At 29.0% G+C, this 25,490-nt stretch overlaps 1 protein-coding gene across 1 annotated transcript; it reads left to right on the forward strand.

Moving 5' to 3' along the window:
* Nucleotides 1-4,100: 4,100 nt before the first annotated feature.
* LOC129961702 (uncharacterized) lies at nucleotides 4,101-20,385 on the forward strand. The gene is made up of 5 exons (XM_056075245.1): nucleotides 4,101-4,300; nucleotides 7,530-7,677; nucleotides 13,641-13,771; nucleotides 16,053-16,158; nucleotides 20,001-20,385. The coding sequence occupies exons 1-5, from the start codon at nucleotides 4,252-4,254 to the stop codon at nucleotides 20,215-20,217; spliced, it is 651 nt and encodes a 216-aa protein (XP_055931220.1). The 5' UTR covers nucleotides 4,101-4,251; the 3' UTR covers nucleotides 20,218-20,385.
* The last annotated feature ends 5,105 nt before the right edge of the window (nucleotides 20,386-25,490 follow it).

Below are 25,490 nucleotides of genomic sequence, written 5' to 3' on the forward strand. Positions count from 1 at the left end.
CATTCAGTTTTACCATGATGAAATCGGGTATGAGATGGCGCAAGCATGAGGGAAGATAGATAAAAGGCTCTAATAGTTAATAAAAATAGTTAGTTAATAAATTAATCTAATGGTTAGTTAATAAAAAAATTACGCTTGTAAAATAACGTTTTTTTTAGGAAAGGTATCTATATAAATAAACTTAAAAAGAAAAATATTAAATCTAAATACCCAAGTAAAAAAATAAAGCAAAAAGCGCGACACGAAAAGAGGATTTGCAGCACACGTTTCTTTCTTGTTGTTCTGGCCACCATAATGCATTGCCTAAGTTTCGTAGCGGAAGTCCAATGTAATTCAATCTAATATTTAGTAATAAAAAATTTGTGTGTGTGTTTGTAAAATCTCGTTTTTTCAAGAAAGACACCTATATAAATAAACTTGAAAAAAACAATCTTATCTAACTATAAAATTTTATCCAAATCGTTAAAGGCTTTTCTGGAATACAAGATATATATATATATATATATATATATATATATATATATATATATATATATATATAAGCAGAAAATAAGAAACAAAGACTGCAGAATAGTGGCAGAAAACTGATTTTGAGCTGAATTTTTTTTCGATTAAATCATGACAAACCTGCTTTGTCTTTTTCCTAATTTTGTTTTTTATATTAATATATATTGTGAATAAATATCTTATGACTTTTTTTAAACGCGTCAGAAATGTTCTTGTGTCTAAACCGAATTAAAAGCCATTATTTAAATTAAATTGTAGAAAGAAAATATCAAGAGTGATACAGTTATTTACAATATTTAAATAAATTTAAAATTACGAAATATTTACTTTGTAGTATTAAAATCTATTTAATTAATCGAATAGAAATACAAGAAATCATTTCAATGATTAAAATAATGCTTCATGAACTGGTCATGTAAATATGCAGATCATTTTCGTATCCTTTTTATTTTTTCATATTTGAAATATATAAAGAGAAAGTATTTTAATTTTGAAAAAAAATTATACTCGAGATATTGATGGATTTCAACGTTTTGAGCTTTCTTGAATCCATTTTTGGAATTAGATCGGCCTATTTAAGAACACGATAACCCAAAACCTTTTTGGGTAGAATGGACGGAATTTGGTATACTGAATTAACTCTAAATTTACAAATAATTCTTAAATTTTGAAAGAAACTCATTACAAGGTAGATTGTTCGATTGTCTAACTATAATTAAGCAAAATAACTACAAAACGTAAAAAGCTAAATAGGAAAAATTTAGTAAATAGGTTAAATAGCTAAAATGTGAATGCTCATCAAATTTGGAATCATATCCGACAAAGGGTTGACAATCTTTCAGTTTGTACCCTTACATGCATGCCAACACGATAGTTCAAAAAGTGTAAAAACTTAGATGAAAGCAATTTAGTGCAGAGTTTTAGTTATACTGCTGTGGATATTGCATACCCAAGGTCAGAATCGCGATTTTAACTTCATAAGCCAATTAACAGCCTCCGGACTAGGGTGATTACTTTTGTCTAGTGGTTATGTTACTCGGCTACGGACCCTAACATAGCGGGTTCGGTCCTTGGCAATTCAATCTCCACATTGGTGACCTTCACCAATGTGACAATCTTCATGTAGCTGTCGGGGTGTCATCTACCCGCAAGAAAAAGCAACAAACGCATGTCGACAAACTCACTTGATGCAGCAAAAAGTCGTCAGACACACTTGACGCAGCAACCAAAAAGTCGTCAGACTCACTTGACGCAACAGCCAACAACTCACACGCGCTCACCATAACGCGTGGCGCGATAAAATCGTTCGTCTCACCGCCGACTCACTGGTGGGGAGTAGTGGTGGTAGCTACAATAAGCCAGTTAACAGCCTCAGGACCAGAGTGATCACTTTTATCTAGTGTTTATGTTATGCGGCTACGGGCACCTAATGTCGCTGGTTCGGTCCTCGGATATGCAATACTCCGCACTACATCTAAAATGTAGATTCTTATTAAATTTTCAACTAAACCTGTCAAAGTATTCTATCTTTGGCCTGTACTTTCACAAGCATATAAACGTGATAATTCAAAAACGCAGTGACTTTTATGAATGAAATCTGGTATGTGATCTTGTGATTTCAATAGTAGTTCTTCACCAAATATTGATTTCAATCTGTCCAAAAAATGAGTCCAAAATAATATTCGATTTTCTTGTATGTATTAACTGTAAAGTAACGATTAATCACCAAAAAAAACATGGCTAAGATCGTATAATAGACTCGGTAAAAGCCTTAGGTTCTGGATATTCCTGAACTATTGTTCCCCAATAACATTCATTTAATTTATAGGTATCGGTTTCTGCAATGGTACAGTCAATTCTCATTTGAGAAAATAAAATTCTGAATACTCGTGACATTCACAGTTCTCTCCGAAGCCCTTAATTTTATGGGATATAAGAGAGTTAAACATTTTTTAGAGTATGCCAGAAAATCCTGCAGAGTCTATTTTGATGGCTCAGATATGCATTTTCACCGTTCCGGTTATATAAAGGTTTTGCTTATATAAGATTCAAAACTTAGATAATATATACCTAAGTTTTGATAACAGTTATCTAACTTAAAAGTTTAAAGAACCAATATACATTATATTGCATATTTTTTCTTTAAACTTTTAACTTGGGAGGATGTGCTTTCGTCGACGTTTCAAAATGCGATGCGTTTCGCATTTGGTTTCGTCGTACGCTGAAGGCATCAAGTTTTATTTTGATCGCTTCTTTTTGACTAGTTCGCTCCAATACTTAACATTGCCAATAAATTTGTGCAAACACAGGAAAATAAAACGGACTCATTGAGCGTTATTTTCCTTATTTGTTATGTTTGCTTTAGAATAAATAATTATATATATATATATATATATATTTTACTTTTAGTTACTTTTTGAATTACTTGTTACTTTTGCGTTCACAAAGGCTTTCACAAAGAGATTGACCGACAATGAACCCATTGTCCAATCTGTTCAAAATAATTTTTTTATTACTAGTAATAAAAAAGCATGTCAAATTTCATCTATCAATTCCGTTGACTCAATAATCTTCTCCTCATGTAAATGAACAGACAACATTGCATATTTGCCGAAAACAAATTTCACCCATAAATAGATGCAAATTTACATTGTCAGAAAAATCTACACATACTTTTCATTCTTCTTGATCTTTGCATTTTTCATTTAAAGTATTCACGCGTATTTGTGTACAGTGATTGACCGATAATGAAGGCTATCAGTCACTGAATGCTGTTTAAAATATGATACAGGTTTATAATTCAAGTAATAAACTGTTTGGTCTGAAAACGGTCTGTTTCTCCGAATTTTTTAGCTATGAGGCTTCCTTGTAAATGGAGAAATACACATGCGAATTTGCCACATACGGATTTCGTTCGCATGTTGATGTACGAAGGACAGGCAAAAAATAAGGGACATTTGAGAAAAGGTGCTTAACTGAAATATACATTATTTTTCTACATAACCACTCTGGACTTCAAAAGCACTTTTTCCAACGTTTCACAGGTTTTTTTTATACTGTTAAAAAAAAGATTCGGTTGAATCTCTGACCAGTTTTGCACCTCATCAACAACTTCTATATCGGTTGCAAATATTCGTAAATTTACAATTTTGATATAAAGACTACGTACAAAAAAGTTCATCATTTTAGTCCCTTATGTATTTTAGCTATCGTGTTTGCTGGCATACAAACAGATAAAAAAAAAGCAAAATTATTTTTAAAGGTTTTAAAATGTGGAAATTCTATTAAAATTTGGAAAACCAATATTTTTTAACTTGTACAATAATATATCTTTGTATGCATTGCATAAACCATAACGTATTAATGTCAACTTTTCACATCATACAAACAGCTAATTTATAGAATGCTAATAAAATTTTTTCCGCCAAAAAAAGATCTTTAAAAGCCCCAAGTTGCTAAATTTACATCCATAAAACGTGACGATGGGAGCATTAGTCATAACATTTTCGAAGAGACAGCAACTGATAATGAAGCACATTCTGAGGATAATAATTCTTACACCTGTATTTGCCTAAGTGACAGCACCGACGGAAAATTTGCAATAATATGCGTTGATATATCAGTTTTCTGTAGATGGAGCGAAAACAAATAAAAGTGAGCGTACAGAGATAGCAGATTCGGACTTTAGTTATTAAAGCTTACAGCTCTAAAGCCACGTTACAAACATTTGAAACTAAGAGCAGGATGAGAATACGGTCAGAAATTTTAGTCTTCCTCTTTTGGACGTTATCAGGTAATGACTTTATTCTGATCTTTTGACAAATATACTTTGGATTTTCCTTGAACTTTTAAATTTTATAATTTAAAGTTGATATCGAGTGGTATTACATGTAAATTATGGATTTTATTTGTTCATGAGTTTTTTTCTTAGGAAAAATTAAAAAATCAAAATTAGATATTATATTGAAATCAACCAACCAAAATCATATTTTTAGATAAAGTTTTATTTCATTTTCAAATTTGGCGATTTTATCAACCCCTCTAAAGGTTTTTTTATAGCGTTAAAAAGTAATTAGTTTTTAATTTAGCTTAATTTCACTTTTTGGCAAATATTCCTTCATTTCTGAACTCCATTGATTTTGAAACATCAATCTAATATTTAATTCCAAAAAATCCTGCATATGATTTAAAAGCTTCATTTATTTCATTTCATTTCGTTTCTTTCTTATACATACATATTATTCCTTATATATATATACAGGAACTTAAAGAATAACTCCTGCTAGACATATTATTTTAAACGTCGATATTTTTTCATGGCATTAAGCAATGTTTCAATAGATTGGTCATATTCTCGTATTAATAAAATTTTAAAACTTTAGAAAAATTCAATGTTCTTCAGAGAACTTTTTAGTTTGAATTTATTTTTACTATAAATGTAAAAGATGTTTAGAGGTATCTTTTTCTCATTATATAAACTGAAATGCGCTTATAAACGCATTATAGCGGTGTGTGTAATGGGCTTGATTTATAAGTCATTTATGACAAATAGTCTTTACCACAGAAAACACAACTTAAAATTGTTAAGTCAGTATAAATATGGGATAACCAAATTACATAGTAGAAATGAATAACATAAAGTTTGATCCTATCATTTAGAACTTCTAAAGTTCATTCATAACAGTAGTAGTTTTAAAGCTAAAAGCTTGCAAAATTTAGTATTATTGCGAAGCTAATTATTTTGGAGGGGGAACTAGGAGCTGTAGAAATAATCTATGAACGATAACACTTTGGAAAATATAGAAACAAAAGCTGAAATATTTCTTAAGCTTTAATTCAATTATGTTAATTAATTAACTTTTGAATTTTGCAAAGTAGGCAGTATATTTTCTCTTACTTTGAAAAGCCATGTTAAATGTAATTAAAATCGTAAAAATCTGTAGTTTTATAAGACAAACAAATAAACATACAAATATTCATTTCTTTCTATATATTAGTTGATATATAACCTGCACTTCACGGAATTAAAAACCATTTCATGTATAATATTTTTATATAAAAACTACTTTGTTTAGAATATTATAGCATACAAAAACATTTCAAAGTTTAAAATATTTTTAATTAAACGTAGAATCAAACCAGACAATTTTTAATTGTAACTAATTTACTGTATAACTTGTTAACATTTGCTATATTAGTACTATATTTGCTATATTTGTTCACAAAACTTGACGTTTTATTTAAATTTGTTTTTCAGTATGACTAAATCACTACTTTAAAACCAATGAACAAAAGTATTGAGAAAAGAAGTGTTAAAACAAAGCATTTTAAAACCAACCGGTATGGTCTCCCAAAAACGTTCCTACATATTCTCTAATAAACATGTAATGCCCGAGAACGCCTTACATAGCATTAAAGTACAATAGTTACGAAATATTAACTTTTGGCATGAATTAAGCGTTTTTACTGAATCTATCGCTTCAAGTGTTTGTTGATTAATTTCTGGCATACTGTTAAGAGTATGCAAAAATGGAATTTATTCTTTAGGCCCGTTTTTCTCAAACGATTGACACAAAATTACATTTGTAGTCACAAAATCCCGTACCAAATTTGATAAATTTAAATTAATTATATATATTTAAGTTATCAGTGCATCTTTGAACAATCGCGTTTACGTGTTTCTAAAAGTACAGACAGTCAGTAAATCCATTGTTGAATTTGGCTCACACTTTTACAGGTGTCTACACTATAGATGTTAAATCTGTGAGAAGATTGTGAAATTCACATACAAACATAGCCACAATAACTTTTATTAATATTAATACATATATATTCGCAGAGACGAAAGAAAAAGATTATTACGATTCTGAAAACATTCTACTAAAATATTTATTTTGTGGAGACAACTTGGGAGCACTAGAGTTTTAAAAGAATTAAGTCTCAATTATTGGATTTCATTTCACTTCGTAGAGGACTGAATTTCGAATATTGGTTTGTCCTATTGAGCTGTTATACTTTTTTTTAAAAAAAACCTTTCAACTTTTTCATGAAAAGTTTTAATCCAGTTTAAATTATTGTGCCTAAAAAAAAAAAAAAATAAAAAAAAAACCTAAGCATTTTTATTTATAAATTGCATTAATTTAGAGATTTTAGCAAGGGACAGAACTCAAAAACGATCATAGAAAATAACCAACTGAAAATATTACAATCCGATTATAATGAAAAAAATATTAAAAAAATGCTTAGAATACATAGACATACATACAAGTTCATGTCTATCTAAGTTGTGACATTATTTAACCTATTGTTCTAACCATAAAAAAAATCTTTATTTGGATAGCTTATCAGCACCTACATAAATGCATATCTCGAAGCACGTGTTTTACTTTTGTAACTTTCTAGAAACTGATATTTTGAATCATAATATGAAATGAATGTTAAAAAAAATATCTAGGAAACTGTAATTTAAACAGATATGTATTTATATGTGTCCTATATTATAGTAAGCTGTGAATAACAAATATTTAGATACAATACAAATCTATACGTGAATTCATTTGAAGCCCATTTAGATTTTTGTTAATTTTTCTAAAATAAATCTAGATTATTTTCTAATAACTTTTAATATATAAAAATTTAACCTTACAAAAGTTTATAAATGAAATAAAATAATTTTAAATATATCTCTAGTCTATTATTATTAAACATAATTAATTAGTTATAAAATCAAAATATGAAATAAAATACAAATATTTTTCAAACTTTCTTCATATTATTTGTTCATACCTGTATAAAAAGATAATTATAATTTTATAACTATTCTTTTATTATACTATTTACAAAATCAGCTTATTTGAATAATCAAATGGTTGAATCCATATTCATTTCTTTCGATCAAAAACAAAATATATATTAAAGCAGAATATCAAATAGTTAAGCGAAATAAATTCTGGCGAAAAAAAGGAATTTCTGTTAAATGAACAATATTTCATTTGGAATCAAGGAATTATTTTCAATTGCAGGGGTTTGCGCAACCAAAGGTTTCAAAAATGAGACTATCGAATGCGTTTTCAGAGAATATGATAAATGCTACTTGGCCATCTCTTCCTTGGGGGCCGACTTCACAGCCAGATACGATGAAACAGAAATGCAAATAAATGCTACTTGTAGGTAAGCTACTAATCTATATACTTATAATAAAGCTCAATGTGTGTGTGTGTGTGTGTGTGTGTGTGTGTGTGTGTGTGTGTTGGCGCTCTACAGGCCAGACCATTCAACCTACAGCTACCAAATTTGGCACGTGTATACCTTGGAGGCCGGGGATGTGCATCTGCGGGTTATTTTTCGAATTTTTAATTAGAATTGTATTTATTTAAAAATTAAGCGAAATTTTGGCGTGTTTCTGCTATATCTTCCGAAAATATTACCGCACATAAAAGATTTTTACATGAAGTTAAAGATCAAAAATTTATCTTTTAAATGATACCAATGTTTTAACATTAAAATTAAATTTTTATTTTTAATGAATTTTTAAATAAATATTTTAACTATATTTTTCAACAATTTTTTTCGTACAAAATAAAAATAAAATTTAAGCTGCACGAGCATGTTTCGCATTCATGGGAAAAAATGAGCTTTTTTTAAAGTGTTGCCATCACATTGATTAAAGTTCCAATTAAAAATAAATTAAATCTTTTTGGAAATGAAATCTGCAAAAATATAATTTTCGGCACGTGTCTGTAAAAAATAAAACAAATATGAAATATTATTTTTTTCTAAAAAATAAATTTGAGAAAAATTATTTTATGATCTTTTACACTCTATATTATTAATCCAATAAATAAGTTTTATTTTAAGGCCAGTTTTGTTTAATATGAACAGGATATCCATTCAAATCAGGGCCACACAGCTAATTTGTAAACCTTTAGTAAGACACAGATCCGCTAAAATGGTCTAAATGGAAAATGATTATATTTTATGTAACTTGATTCAATAAATGCTCTAATAAGTAACGAATTTTTGATTTTACATAAAGCTTCTGCTGTGGAAATCACGATTAAGAAAATGTTCTTGAAACACTAATATTTTAAATAAAAAGAGTTAATTTACAATCAACTAAATCAATCACTTAAACTGACTGATTTATGAAAATTTGAATATCACTATTCAATAAAAAAAGGATAAATTTAGATTTTCCATCCATCGTTTTAAAGAAAATACGCCAATCAGCGCGCAGGTTTCTCAAGATTAATTGGTCTAAGATTATGAAAAAGTTGAGTTTTTCTAAATTTTTAACATTCAAAACTTCATAAATAAGTCTTAGTTGATCGCGTAAAATCCATTCATTTAAAATTTCCATTTCATCCATTTATTTAAAATTTGGTGTGTCCAGAATATTTCTCAGAATATGATACCTTACTGCATTAAATTTAGACTTCATAATTTTTGAAATATATTTATAGGCCAGAAAAAAATATTATTATTGATTTCATTTCAATCCTTTTGAAAGAAAAACTAAAAACTGAATCTGAGAAATTTTTGTTGAATTATTCTTTGAGATATTACATAAATTATTAAAAATATTTTGTAGTTCAAATAAGACTTAAATATCGAGCGATTCTGTTAGCAATACTCATATTCAATAATAATAATAATAAATAAATTACAATAAAGATGATAAATAAAATAAAACGCTTGGTTTTATTAAAAAATATCTTTATATTAATTGCAATTTCATCATTTGCACTTTAAATTAAAGTTGAAGTTTTACCGGAAATGACAACAAATTAGCAAAATATATATAATAAATTGAACGAAACGATCTAAACAACAGTATAAGTTTGGTATGACTATCAAAATTTGAAGATTAAAAATGTTTTGTTTGAAAATCTATTAAGAGACCAGTTACTTAAAATATTTAATTGAAAATTGTAGAGAGCGGTAATACTGGCGAACCGGCTGGTCGCCAAAGGTGGCTAGTAAATAATAAAATAATTGCTCATACGTGCCATTGGAAAGATTTAGATGTTTAGCGGCCCTAGGCAAAGCCCATCAGGAAAATCCTGTTTTAATTAGAGGCATATTCATTTTCACATCTCAGTGCATTTGTAAATTAATCAATAAATTAATTATTTATTTTAATTAGTATTTATTTTAGCCACCTTGAGAAAATGAGTGTTTTTATTTATTTAGTTTTAAGTTATGAATTTCAAAATAAAGCAATAAAGTTCTTGGGAAAAATAGAAAAAATAACATGATAATAAAGAAATAATTATCAATTATTATTAATTAATTATTTCCTTATTATACAAATATAAACATTTAATTATAAAATATTACCTACAAATAATAACATTAATAAAAAGCAATAATAAAAATAATTTTTATAAAATGTATCAAATAAAAAATAAAATAACTTTGTTAGATATTTATATTTTAATATATTTTTTAAAAGCAGCTACTTATGCTTTGTTAAAAATTTAAATAATTCAATATAATAATTAATATTACAATAATTTATTTCTATGATAACTAGACTAATAGCATTTTTTAACTGATCGGCCTTCTTTCAGCTCATTGGCCCTAGGCAGACGCCCAAGTTTGCCTAATCACAAATCCGCCCCTGATAACTGTATTATACCTAAATGGATTCGTGTGTTCTTAAGTAAGCAGCAGACAATTCATTCATTATAACACAACACAAATTAAACACAAATGTCACAATCATTTTTCAAAAAATTATCTTCGCCGAATGATTTAATTTACCCTCGTAAAAACCTTTTTGCCAAAATCTTTTGTAGAATTAATCATCAAAATACTTTTCTTCTGGTCTTGAATGAATTTGAGAATATTGTTTATCGTTGTTAAATCTTCAATAGTTTGTGCATATAAATATTTTTATTACATTGTTATTTTAGATTACAATAAAAATTTGTATTTAATTCGATTTGGAATAAAGATAGTTTTTACTTTGCTAATGATGCCACGCTAATCATAAGAAAATGTTTGGAAAGATTGGTGCTGAATACTTTTTACATAATAAAACTTTAATTTTGTTTCTTCTTTAGAAGTAAAATATGGTAATCAAAACAAGTAGATTAAAACCTTTTTCATTAAAGGTTTTCAGATAAAAAGAGATTTAGCTTGATACTTAAATAAAAAAATATAGTCTCTGCTACCATATCTTTTTGTTTCAATTATACTATAATAATCGTACCAAAATTTCTCTGTTTGGTCATCTGACCCAAAGGGAATGGATTTTAAAAAACAGAACAATAGATTATTTTTCCCAACAGGAAATAAATGAAAGACTAATGGAAAATAAAGAAAGATTCTCTTTAAAAGTAACAAATACATATGAAATGCTGCAGATATTGATAATAATCAGGCTATGCATCAAATTTTAAATAAAAATTCAATTTTTAGATTTTATTATGTAGGGCAACATTAAAGAACAAATTTTCCAATTGTTGGTTGAGTATTTTGTTAATCGAATCGTTCATCCTTAATTAATTTCAGAAAACAGATGTTCTCAATTAATTTTTTTCTCATTCATCCTTGAAACTTCATTGCTTTATGCATTATCAGATAATTCCTATTATATAATATTTTATCTTGCAAAGTTATGCAGTTCATTTACAAATCGAATTCAGACAATAAATTACACCTTAAATAGAATTAGCGAAAAGATATCGTGTTTTAACGATTAGAATTTACAGTCATCAGAAATTCACCGAAAATTGAGTTCAGGAGTGACATATATTAATTCTCTCAAATCAGTTAAGGTGACTGTTAAGGTGGCAGTTAAGTGATCTTTCAAGGTGACTGCAATGTCATTGATAGCTTAATAATTCATTCTCAGTTTCAATATTCAAGGATAGTATTTAAATAGTCTTTCATCGAATAGAATTTACAATCCCCTGAAAGATATCGAAAATTAACTCTCCAATTAGAGATGCGGTTAACTGGAATTTGGTAGATTTTTAAATTATATATCAGAGAATATAAGGTTTGGAATATACTTTGATTATATGCCTATATCATACTTCTGGAGAAATAAATGTTTTCACGGTAGTAAGATTCCGATTCAGACAGCATCGTCGTCATCTGAATATAAATCAAAATTACAATGTTTCACCAAAATTAAATCTTATAGGTCATAGGAAAATGTTATATTAATATAGCAAACTAAAAAGTTATTATGATAAAAAAAAGGACAAAAGGATAAAGGGCAAAATAAAAGGATAAAATAAAGGATAAATAAGGTAATAATAAAGTATATAATTAAGGTATAAATAAGGTACAAATAAGGTATAAATAAGGACAATAAAGAATAAAATAAAAATACAAAAAAAAGGATTATGATAAAAAAAGGACAAAAAAGTGTGTTTTTCGGAACTGTGACTTGGTGTTTGACTTTGAATTTTCGACTTTCTCTATTAAAGAGTTAATATAGTCTCATTTTGTTTTGAAAAATCATTGAAAATTATTTTTTAAAGAGTGTAAAAGATTATTTTAGCATTATTTATATATTGAAATTAAAGATAAATACTGTTTGTATTTTTTTAATACAGTACACTACCGAGTATCCAACCTAATATGGCGAAAGGGCAGATCGTATAACAAAAAAGCCGGATAAGTTTGGATTCCTATGAACTCATTTCTTTGCCCATCAATACTAGAAGACAAAATTATTATTCCAAAATTCATTATTATAATACATATTTACTAAGCCCTCCATTTATTTCAAGCCACGTAGAAATGTGAACGCAGTCGCGATTCAGTGAAGCATAGAAGCAGGTTTTTTTTTTTTTTTTTTTTTTTTTTAATGTGTGTAATATACGGATAGTGATTTAAAATTTTTTAAAAAAGCTCTAGATTTCTCAGATTTTGCTATGAACGTCAACTAAGTTATGCCAACTATGATTGCCAGTTCCATTGTTGCATACCAAAATGATGAATTGTACCCATTTTGAAATCTTCACTGTGGTACACTTAAAAAAAAAAAAAACATGAAGTATACCCAAGAATAATTATTGTACGAACTGTAAACGAATAGAACGAATATCGCATGTGCTGTGCGGTAACAAGCAGGAACAGCGGCAACAATTGAGGTCCGTTACACACTTTGAAACAATGAACAACGAGCAGGACGCTGCCCTTTTTCTTTCACAATTTGTATTCGCACTCGGCATGTAGGGAGGATCTTAGCAGACGTCCGCTTCCAATGCCTTGGCAACTTTATAAATGCAATGACTTGTTTTTCTCATTTGGTTATGATAAAAAGGAAACTAGGTCGATAGTACGGAAGCCGGCTATTTGCAAACCGAATACTCGGGAATATACTGAATAGATTAAAGATTGTTAGAGTTTTGACTCCCTCCGGTGGAGAAAAGGGGAAATTCTGTTCCCCTAACCAGATGTATTCGAGACGCCGACGCGGCGACATGTACATACTCTCTCTCCCGTCTTTTGTGTTGTGATGTGTTTGTGTGGTAGCTTAGAAATGTCCGTGTCCATATATGTGTGAAAATAAAACCCATGAAAGTTTCAACTCCTGCTTCGTCATTAATGGAATTGTCATGCACTGACTGAACAAAGATTTATTCCATCTTTTCGACACAGTTGTATAAAATTCCCACAAACATAAATTTCCCAATGGTCCTCCACGATGGCAGTCCTTATAACAGTTAATTAATTACAGAAGCCCTTTGAGGTTCAAAGTAAATGAGTTAGCAGTATTATTATTGGTCTTATATTAGTAATATATTATAATTATATTATTATTATTATGATTATTATTATTAGTTTTACTGTAATCCAATATGAGATATTCCATAAAACAACAAGAGCAAGGAAAAATCCTGTATAAAAAGGCACAGAAAGAAAAAAAAAATCACCTTTTAATTTAATCAACTTGCATTTTACAATTTTTTCAGCTTACAATTTCTGTTTGCCAAGAATTTAAAGTATATTCCAAGATTTAAAATACTTTAATTTTTCAAGAATTAATGCACGGATTTAAATTTTATCCATGTATAAAGTATACATTGCCAAAAAACTTCAGAAGAGTGGCTTATATGCTGTCTTGTTAATGACTATTAAAGCTCATAAATGTCTTCTTTCTTTTACAGGACAGAGATGCAGACACGACAATGCATTGCAAACATCCCCCATGCTTGTAATACATTCTCTGGATGGAATCCTAACAGAATCATCGACACAGTCCACAATCTGTGTACTAAAAACAAAACTGAACACAAAAGTAAGAAATGGAACGCTTCTTTAAAAGAAAGTATTTTTTAATGAAATTCTTAAGTTGAAATGATTTTTTTTTCATTTTTGTCTTCTATATTATAGGTGCAAGTAAGAGAAATTTTCAATAAATAGAGCTCACTCAATGATGATGAAACGAGCTTTGAGATTTGATTAAAAACAGAATAGATAATAAGTTTTTATTTTTTTATTTTTGAAGTAATGATATTATCATACAGGAATTTTCCAATCTGGAATTTTAAGGCATGATCGAAGTACAAATGATCATTCAATGCATTCGATCTAGACTTAGATCTCATTTTCAACATTTCAATTACTATAGTTGCAGCCAGTGTATGTTATCACTAAGTCTTTAATGGAAATCTTGAATCAATATTGGATTTTGCTATTTTGAGCAGCACATCAAATTTCTGTAAACCTGTTTCATTGAGTAAGCGCCTTAAATTAATTGATTTTTCATTATTCTTTTTCTGTCATTTTCTGTATGATTATGACGGGAAATGATTAGCAGAAGACTAATGAATTAAAAAAATACTTTAAAATTATGTTCCTTTAATTCATTAGTTTTGATCATATCAAATGCTATATTAAAATTCTCTACTTTATCATCTACAATTGTTTTCATCTAGATGCTGCCAATTAGCCATTAAAGTTTATAGCCAGACGTTTTGAAGTGTCATTTATATTTCAAGGCTTATTTAATACACAGTTCTTGGAGCTCTTACATTATAACCATGGGTACAATAGTTAATTATTCCTTTAAAGGACTAATTGACTATTATGCTCATGGTTACATCGTACAAATTCCGTGTAAGGAACAATGAATGACCTTATTCTTATTATTAGAATAATTAACTATTTTGCTCATGGGTACATCATATTAATTCAGTATAAGAAGGCATAAATAAGTTTATTCCTTTTATTAATAACAAGAATAGGCTTATTTCTTCTCTCTTATATAGTTCTTAGAATTTGTGAGATGTAACCATGAGAACAATAGTTAATTATTCCTTTATAATTAGAAATAGGTTTATTTATTCTTTCTATTACGGAATTTAAATGATGTACCCATGAGCATAATAGTTAATTAATCTTTTAAAAATAAGAATAAGGCCAATTATTGTTTCCTACAACGGAATATATATGATGTAACCATGAGCAGAAAAGTTAATTATTGCTTCAATATAGGGAATAGGTTTATTTATGCTTCCTTATATTGTTCTTGGAATTTGTACGTTGTAACCATGGGTATAAAAGTCATTATTTCTTTTCATAAGAACAATATGTTTATTTTTTCTTTCTTACACAGTTTCTGGAATTTGTACGTTGTAACCACGAGCAAAATAATTCATTATTTCTCTTATAATAGGAATGGGCTTATTTATTGTTTCTTACGCAGTTCTTGGAATTTATACTTTGTAACCATGAGCAGAAAAGTTAATTATTGGTTCAATATTAGGAATATTCTTATTTATGCTTCCTTATATTTTCTTGGAATTTGTATGTTGTAACCGTTAGCATAATGATCATTATTTCTTTTAATTATGAGAATATGTTTATTATTCTTTCTTACACAGTTTCTGAAATTTGTACGTTGTAACCATGAGCGAAATAATTCATTATTTCTCTAATAATAGGAATGGGCTTATTTATAGTTTCTTACACAGTTCTTGGAATTTGTAACCATGAGCAGAATAGTTAATTATTGGTTCAATATTAGGAATAGACTTATTTATGTTCTCTTATATTGTTCTTGGAATTTGTACATTGTAACCATGATCATAAAAGTCATTATTTGTTTTAATAATGGGAATAAGTTCATTTATGATTTCCTACACAGTTCTTGGAATTTGCTCGTTGTAAGCACGAGTACATTAGCTAATTATTCCATTAATGATAAGAATAGTTGTAATAGAGTATAAAATTTTGAAAACAGTTAATTATTCATGCAACAGCTTTTCAAATGATATTAACCCATTATTAACTAATATCGTTAATAATGGGGACAACAAAACTTAAATGGCACAATTGAGTGAAAGAAATATCTCGTTTTTAAAAATAAAATTCTTTGTAAATTATAACCAAAATATTATAGTAATAATATTTTAAAGTAAATACTATACTATACATATATTTTTTTATTTTTTTCATAAAATTTTTTATTTCTTTTTATTTTACATTTAGAATAAAACTGATTTCTTGAATTATTTGGTTTTATGGCATTTTGGTTTTAACTGTACTTATTTTGGTTTTAACTGTTTATTTTTCAGATTTTTTGAATTCTAGCATTTGTTACAATCAAAACTTGAGCAGACGGCAAAACTGTGTAAATAAATACAGTTATGGCTCCAAAACTGATGTAAAATCTCTTTGTTGGTGAGAAGTTGAATTTTTTTCTCTTGAAATTTGATTTCCTGTGACTTTCCTTTGATTCCCCATTTGTTTTAGATATGCGAGAAATTCAATAATTAAATTATAAATGCTATATAAGATCATGAAAAAAATTACTAATTAGATGCAGAATATTTTATTACTCGCAGTTTGGTTTTTATTTTAAGTAAGGAGCACTTGACTAAATTTGCAGGTATAAACATTTCCTTACTTAAAGGATCACCAAAATTTATTTTTCCATTGCAAACGTAATTCATTTTCGGTTGAAAATAGATAATACTTATTTTCATTTTTTAATTTTATTTTATAATTTCTTTTGTGGTGGAATGAAGATCATTATGAGCCGTGCAGTGGAAGCAAGCAAGATGATCCATGTTTTCGGAAACATTTCTTTATTGACAACATTTCACATGCAACAAACACAAAACATGAAAGACAAGACAAGACAATAAGGCGCACACCTGAATAGAACAGCATCTCCTTATGATTACAATCGCAATGCACCATGGGATGCATACCTAATCAGGCCTCGCCATCTATTATCCAAAAGAGAAGATAAAATAATGCAATTGCTACACTTTTATATTTCTAGCTTGCATCAAAGACATAAACTCTAAATTTGATATGTTGTAATAGTAATAGTATGTAATAGTAATGGATAACTATAATCCAGAATCAGATAATGTAGTATCGAAAGAAAAGTCAAAACAATTTTTGGTTATCCATTTTCATAACATTATGAAAAAGAGAAATCTAAAGCCAAATGGAATTCAAATAAATAAGATTTTATTATAACATTTTATTTTCAAAATTTTTAAAAAAATTTAATTTAAATATTCGAAGTGAAAATATTTAGAAATTGAAAAATGTCTCACTGTATGATTGCACAACATTCGATGGTGATATATCTGTTTTCAGACGCCCCCTAGTGTCAGACCTCCTATTTTGATAAATCCTTTCCGAATGTAGTTTTTTCTCTGTGTCCCCTTTTAACTCGTTATGCTTTCTTTGGCACAAGGAGATACAGAAATAATCGCCAATTGCAGGGAAGGCTCATATTGGCCTATTATTGCTTTGGACAATGAATGTTTCATTTCCCTAGTGCTCCATCTAATGGCTCGGCACAGATATAGAAATAATTGCCATTTGCAAAGAAACTCAGAGATCGGAATATTATTATTTTGGACAATGAATTCTTTATAGTTTTTATGGAAAGCCTTCAGGACATTTAATACCTTCATAATTAAGTTGCCCATTTTTTTGTTGTTGTTTTTGAAGCAAACTTGAACACAGCCAGTCTGGATAAATCTTCAAAACACTGAATACTTTCATAATTAAATTGCCATTTTTTTTTTGGGGGGGGGGTGAAACAAATTTAAAAGCAGCCAGTCTGGATGCAGCTTAATTATTGTTGTTAACTTCGACATTTACAGTGGGAGCACAACTTGCCTTACAAGTTAGTTAGTATTCGAAATTTATAAATTAATTAAATATTCGTAAAAGAATAAAACATAGACACGGAGCGCGATACCTCAAAAATTTAGTAACCAAGAATAAAATTTGGTTCCTGAGTCGTAATATTCCTTTTAGTTTTAATTTCAGTCAGTTAAGTATTTTCTTAGATTAGATAAATTCATCTCGACAAGCTGGATGGCAAAGGTAGATTCCTTTTCATATAAGTTGCTATTTTCAAATTCCTTTCAATCCTTAGACAAAAACCAGTGGGAATTGTCGACCCGAGACCCACCATGTGCACTTAAACAATTTCAAACTATAGAACTGAAAGAAAAGTTTTTATTAAAGTTTTATTTAACTTTTTTTAACTGGCAATATAAATTGGTCATTCTCGTAACAATCAAAATTAGGTCATGAAAATCACTTTTTCACCCCTAATTTCTGAGATATTGCAGTCATTGAAAACTTTTAAATGCAAAAGTTGTTCGTCTTAACGAGGTGCTAATTTGGCTAACTGGAGTTATTTTTGTATTTTCAATATTAAAGAAGTTATAACGAAATGAAAATTTCAACCTAGCCCCCTTTAAGCTAAATGCTTACTTACTCGTCCGAAGCTTTTACAATTTTTTTTTTTTTTTTTTTGTTTCTTATGGAACTTGTTATATATCAGCCCGCTGACAAGTCAGCGATTTTAAGCCGATATTTTTAGTATCTCTTGTTTCAGTGGCGTCATCTAGGGGCAAGAATATGCCTTAGTTACTCATGCGTTACAGCCCATTTTACGGGGCGGACTCCATTCACACAATTCACTCATCCACCGATCGTAATTTAGACCTGAATTAGTGAACAATAACCTCTGAATCAGTACCCCCAGAGGTATTGTCTCGACTTACCATAGGTATTGCCACGACAAATTTACGTACTCCAGCCACCTTATACACGGTGAGTCTTCGGCCCTCGGGTTTCGAACTCACTACCCAAGAGATGGGAGTCCAAAGCCCTACCAACCAGGATACAGCCCTTTTACATTTCTAACAATATATTTCATGTCGGTTAAAATCCAAACAAAATTACTCTATTTATTCTGTTTACAATATAACAATAACTAAAGAAATTTTTCCAAAGTCTTGTCATAAGAACCATTGTAATAAGTAATCTTTCTATAGGAATCTACACAAAAATTTAAAAAAAATACATACTTAACTCAAACATCATTGATTTTACTGAATTTTTATTATAAAAAAAATATTTAAAAAAAAGAAAAATGCTACATATTGCCAATCATGGAAAGGACCTAGCGAAGGATAATTGCAAAATTATTTAAACATAGTTTGATGACAACCTTGACAGCTGTCCCAATGGCATAATGGATACCGTATTCGAAGGCTATAACAGTTTGGTGCATTAAAATAAATAAAACTTTATACAAAAATTATTGATCAAATTCTAATAACGTCAAACTGAACTGAAGATGTGTAAAAGACTTGATGTATTCTCTTCATCGACAATGTTAACCCTTTAACGGGCACAAGCCGTTTTCTTTCGAAATTTACATTTTACGATATAATTAGAGAAAAGAAGCTCATTTAAGACCAAAAAAAGTATTTTTTGATTTTTTTGTTGGGACCTTTGTTTATAACAGGGGTGGTAAATTATTTACCACCGTTCAATACAAGCAATAACATTTTACTGACTTATTCAATAGAAAACGTATGAAATATAAATAATTTCCCAAATAAATAAGCATTTTGTAAAACTATTTATTATTAGTTATTTCAAAATTTAAAATATATAAATGAATAAGTTAATATTAAATAAAATATATTAATGAATAAAATATAATAATGAATATTCCTTAATAAAATATAATAATGAATATTCCTTAATAAAATATTTTAATGAATTTCAAAATTTTAAATATATACATGAAATAAGTGGTAGAAAAACCAAATATAATGTAAATTACCAAATGCATTATTTTTAATAATTCTGGTAAAATAAATAAAACATGGAGAAATAAATAACATAAAACAAAGAGTTGCACACAATGGAATATCACACACATGTTGAATATGACACTTTTGTTTGTTTCTCATCAGTTTTGTGTTACAATGTCTGCAAGATAATTTAAGGCGGTGGTAAGAAATTTACCACCTCCTAAAAAAGGATTAAACTGAAAACATAGCGTATTTGTTTATATAAGTAAAAGAGAAAGAAAAGAGTAAAACACTGCCACTAATTTTTAATGAGATGACAAAGCTAAATTAAGAAACTTAATCAATTCATACAAAAAGATTTCAAAAGTTTTCATTTTTACCACTAAAACTAATATTTTTAATAAATTCTAAACCTTTTTTATTATCATTTTGCAGCTCAAACCGAGATACTCTAGAGTGCTTGAAGGAAGAACTGAGAAATACTTGTCCCAGGAACTACACGGAATTCCAGAATCACCTGATGGAAGTTTATCGGAGCCACCACTTTGCTGTCTGTGGACACTACTATCGTATATGCAATGGGGCATCAAGTTTCGTGATCTCAGCTGGATTTATTATGTTCTTAATTATGTTAGTTCTCATTCAAAAGTGAGACGAAATAAATTTGTGAACAAATATGTGTGAAGATTATTTCTATGAATATATATATATATATTTCTGCCAGATGAAAAAAGAATTTTTTAAAAGTATTTTGAAGAGTTATTGTGTAATTTTTATTACAGAAATTATAGACGTGTATGTATCTTTTAATTTTTCGGGGTGATACGTATTTTTGAATATTTATGCTGCCAATAAAATCATTAAAACATTCTCGTAATATTCTTAATTTAATGTCTACAGTAGGCGATTTTCTTCAACTTTTTAGAGAAATTTTAAATCTTGGTTACTTCTGCTTTACTAGTTCTTTAAATGAGTCAAGTACTATCATAGAAAAGAAATAGTAACTTTCTATACTTTCTCGATATTATTTTTTTATTTTACTCTCTTTCAAAATGGGACAAAATTTGATGTGTGCAAATAAAAAGAAATGAAACCATCCATCTTTAACATTTGCATCACGGCCTTCTCTAGCGTCCGTATTGGCCCCCTTCCGCCATTATTTTCCTTTCCTACATCTTGTTTGGCGACCAACTTAGCGAATTGTGGGACGGACAACTAGAAAATAGTGCTGAGTTTTGTAGAAATAATCTTCGAATTTTCAATGAAATCCAGTGACGGATTTGGGTATTAGACGCTCCCCTCTTTGTTTAGTAAACTGGTCAATTTAGTCACCGATTTCGATATATTCTTAACACATTCATGATTTATTCTAGCTTAAACTTTTTTATTCCAATAACGTTTTGAAAATATATTTGTTTTAATTATACGTTATGACTCCAAACAGTCAAGCAATTATGTATATAAAATAATATTTAAGCGGGCATCACTACATATAAATATTAAAATAACTAAGTGAACGTTATGAAACGGAGAGGAATCTAACTAGTTACATTTGATAATCTATAAATATTTGCTTAAATTTTAGTATTCAGCAAATTTGAATCTTTTAAAATATTTATTTGGCAACTAGAAAAATTAAAGCATTCTAATCGACTTGCTTGCTAATCGACCAGCTTCTTCTGGGACTAGTAGCCTCAGACGCTTGTCAAATCTGCCAAATTCGAAATCCGAAACAGAAGGGTTCCATTGTTTTAAAAGGTATTACTAATAAAAAGATTTCTTAATTTATGAATTAAATCCTATTGACATCCCAATATGAATCTCAATACCATTAATAACAGGACTTATGGGCAGACGGTGCTAGAGCTTTTTGTTTGAATCTATTCGAAATTCCAAGCATTTCAAACTTTATCCTGATCAGAGGCATTATGGGATGACCTAATGAGACCTCAAAACATAATCACTTCCCTCAAGGGGAGCAGGATACACCATAATATGTAAGAGACCAGCATACAACATTTTTATCTCAAAAACTCCTAGGGAAACTCGCACATGTCAAGTCGTCACAAGCAGCAAACCAGCCACCACACCAAGAGCAACACAGATCTTCTCCTACACCAACACTAAAAACAAATATTTTATATATATTTCCTTACATTTAAAATTATCATTTAGAATATAAATAAATTAAGAAATAAAAAAAATCAGATCAAGTTAGCTCTGTAATGAATAGCTTATAAGCCAGTTAACACTACGCTACCCGAGCAATTGCTTTTGTATCATGGTCATATTACTGGACTTGCGAACCACAAGGTCTCGGGTTCTATTCTCGCGCATCACAACTCGCCACATTGGTGACCTCGAGCGATGAACCTTCAACCTTCGTACAGCTGTTGTGGCGCCATCTACCCGCAGCAACCCAAAGTCGTCAGACTCACTTGACACAGCAACAGCATCAGCAACCACTCACCCACACATGCTCGCCATAATGCTTGGCGCTACTCAAATGGGTACAGGCGCAATATACTCAACAGCTAATACATCATCACTCAACAGTCATATCGTTCGTCTCACCTCCGACTCACTGCAGGGAGAGTCTGTAGTGAATAGCTTATAAGCCAGTTAACAACTACGCTGCACGAGAAAGTGCTTTTGTATCATGTTCATGTTACTAGACTGCGAACCACAAGGTCCTAGGTTCTATCCTCGCTCATCCCAATCCGCCACAGCTCCATATACAATAAGTGATAATACTCTTAAATGAATCTTTAATCCTGATAATTTTGCTAAGTTGGTGAACATCTTTCACATTAGCAATCACCCTTTCACCTCACAAACCGCTGAACCCGCACATCTCAAGCTGCCACAAGCAACAGACCAGCCTCCAAGCCAAGAATTATCCATACCTTCTCCTTTAACAATACTATCAAAAAATCTTTTTTCTTCATTCCTTTGCGTTGGAAATTATTATTTAAAATATAAATAAATTAAGAAATTAAAGAAAACAGATCATATCAGCTCCATGGACAATAACTCATTGATAATATTCTACATTGTGTCTTTAATCCTAAAAATTTGATTTAGTTGGGAAAAATCTTTCTGTTGCCAGTTTGCAGGCCAATTTTGTCTTTCTTTTTTCCATAGAGCACATTCTAATATGATATACTCAACTCTCTCTCTTGGCAACATTTCTTCACCACCTATTAGCAAAATTATTTAAGAGTATCCTAACTGAAAATATTTTATTAAATTATCCTAAATAATTGTTTATGGTTGCATTTATTTTTAGCAATGGTTACGTAATACTTTTTTAAAAAAAATTCATTATCTAAATTTGTTTAATTTGGGATCATTGAATCTTTTCTTTCATGAAAAAAATAGATTGACAACACGTACAAAAAAAATAGAAAAGCCCTAACACAAAGTAAAATAAGCATTTTTTAAAAATATATTGTGCAGAGAAAAAGGTATTTCCTTTACAATCAACGATTTGAACTCAAGTTTTGTTTTTAAAAGACAGGTGATAATTTGGGCTTATACTTTTCAAAACTATTTTAATGGCTTATATAAAGTATACATAAAAGAAAAGAAGATATGCATTTAATATCTCTAAATATAATTACAATACATGTTATAAAAATATATAATGTTTATAGTACATATTGGAAACAAAATACACAATCTAAAATTACACTTTATTTTGTAATTTATTCTTTGAGGTCATAAATTTGAATTTTCTATTCAAATCAATGATTTAAAGCTTTCAAAACCAGATTCAGTATAATTTGTATAGTTTATAAATTAGGGAATAAACTATTTTTAAACCTTGTGAAAAAAATAAGTATGATAATGAAATGGTAACGCGTCAACTGATGCAATTCAAAACAGATTTACATAAATTGTCATTAAAAAACAGGTGCTAGATATTCAGTTACAAAATAATGTAGTGTTATATACAGAAGATATGCGTAGTACGGTGCTCTTATTTTTCAAATAAAATCGCTAGACAATTTTTTCCCCTTATTTTTACTTTTTTTTTTTTTTGATTATTAAAAATTTCTTCAAAAATTTATTTTAGTAATTTTGTTAACCAAAAAAAAAAAACGATTTAATACCAAAAAAATTAAAAATCGTATTATGTTATTTTATTCTAATCATGATTCTTTTAATTATATTTAATCAATTTCATTGTAAGCCAGAATACAATAAATTTTTGAACTCGAATACAATGACTTAATTTTTCCCAATTGTTACTAAAATAAATCCAAATCCATCTTTCTCATATGCATCTGATTAATAAAAAGATTTTGAGTTTCTCTGATAACCACTTTAAAAATATCAGCATTGGAGTGAGTCAGCACCGTAATGCTATAAGAAATATGAACGAACAAATAATAATCTAAATTATTAGTAAAACTTATTCCTTAGTAGGGAACACTTCAAGTTCATTTTAGTTATATTAGTATTCTTATTTGAAGCAACGCGAAGATTATTTTGGGATTAGTTTGAACCATGGGCAGGTGACGAGGAAGATAACAGAGATGGTTCCCTCTTCCCAAACTCCCGGACCCTACCAGAGGGAAGGCATTTGGTTTCGAAATGGTGTACACCAGATTCATTTACCATTATTACCATTATCACCATTTACATGGTGACGTTTTATTAGTTTCATTGTTTTTCCGAATCTCGAACACTCCAATTCCAGAGTCGGAACCTTATCACTCTGCCATAGGGGCCAGGGGGCATAATAAAAAAGAATGTTTTTTAAAAAAACATTTTATTACGAAATGTGTCTTAAAATGCCACTGTAGGTACTTTTTACACTTTTGTAAAATCTCACTTTTCATGTATTTCAACAATAAAATGAAATATGTTTTGATTTGTATAGAGAGATTATTTATAATGTTAATTTCGTATTTTATATTTAAACTAAGCATCATTCCCCCATACAAACGAATGTACGCGATTTTTGATTATTTTCTAAGAATAAAAGGGTGCATGAAATGAATAATACAAAATAAAAATACACTGCCAGGGTATTTTCAAGGGTATGACTGTGGCTATTTGAATAATTTAGATAGTGGACAATATAAAAGAGAATAGTGCAATATTAAAAGTGTAGGTAAAAATCATAATATATAAAAATAGCTTATAAATAATACGTTTCCATTCATAATTTGCGACAAAAAGTAAAGAAAAAGTTAATCACATTCAAAGAGATCATATTTTTATAATGTCTCACGAACAAATTTTCCATTCCAGTGGCACGCTATTTTAACACGAAAACCAAAGAATCCCCATATGAGGGATAATACTCATTTTATCCCTATAAATTCCCTTCCCCGTAATACACCGCGCATTATGGCAACAGGTGCTTTCACGTACATACCTTACCAAACCTGTCTTGTTTCAAACAACAATTAAAAAAAAATGAAGAACCTGTTAAAAGCAAAAAGGCAACAGGCAGAAATTATCTTAACCACTTCCGCAAAAAAAAAAAAAAAAAAAAAAAAAAAATCAAGTTGAAAACTGGCAGAGTAAAAATTGTATTTTCACGCTTGCTTGACCTTGAATTTTCCGCGCAAATTTCTGGGATATTTTGAGTAAATGTTTATTTTCTTACCTGCGAATATAAAGAAAGTTGATAAAAAATTCATCTTCCAAATTCCGAAGAATATATCAGTACGAATTGCTCTGGGAATGATTGTAAACATACATTTTTCGTATAGGAATTATATTTAAAAAGAATAAGTATAAAATTGCAAAAACTAAAATTTCAATATATTGAGTTTCATGGAGTAAAAAAGTTGAATTATATAAACTTGTTTGTGAGCTTCTCTATCCATATGCAAATATAACAAAAATACAAAACTAATTCAATCAATTAAATTTGGGAGGCATTATTAATTAAACACAAACCCGACT

Source organism: Argiope bruennichi, chromosome 2 (genome assembly GCF_947563725.1).
Source record: "Argiope bruennichi chromosome 2, qqArgBrue1.1, whole genome shotgun sequence".
In the NCBI taxonomy this organism is placed as follows: domain Eukaryota; kingdom Metazoa; phylum Arthropoda; class Arachnida; order Araneae; family Araneidae; genus Argiope; species Argiope bruennichi.

Bases quoted from the DNA above. Each gene is read 5' to 3' on its own strand.
- LOC129961702 (XM_056075245.1), top strand. From the start codon at position 4,252: ATGAGAATACGGTCAGAAATTTTAGTCTTCCTCTTTTGGACGTTATCA. The intron at 4,301-7,529 runs GTAATGACTTTA...TTTCAATTGCAG, and splicing joins CCTCTTTTGGACGTTATCAG to GGGTTTGCGCAACCAAAGGT. The intron at 7,678-13,640 runs GTAAGCTACTAA...TTTCTTTTACAG, and splicing joins CAAATAAATGCTACTTGTAG to GACAGAGATGCAGACACGAC.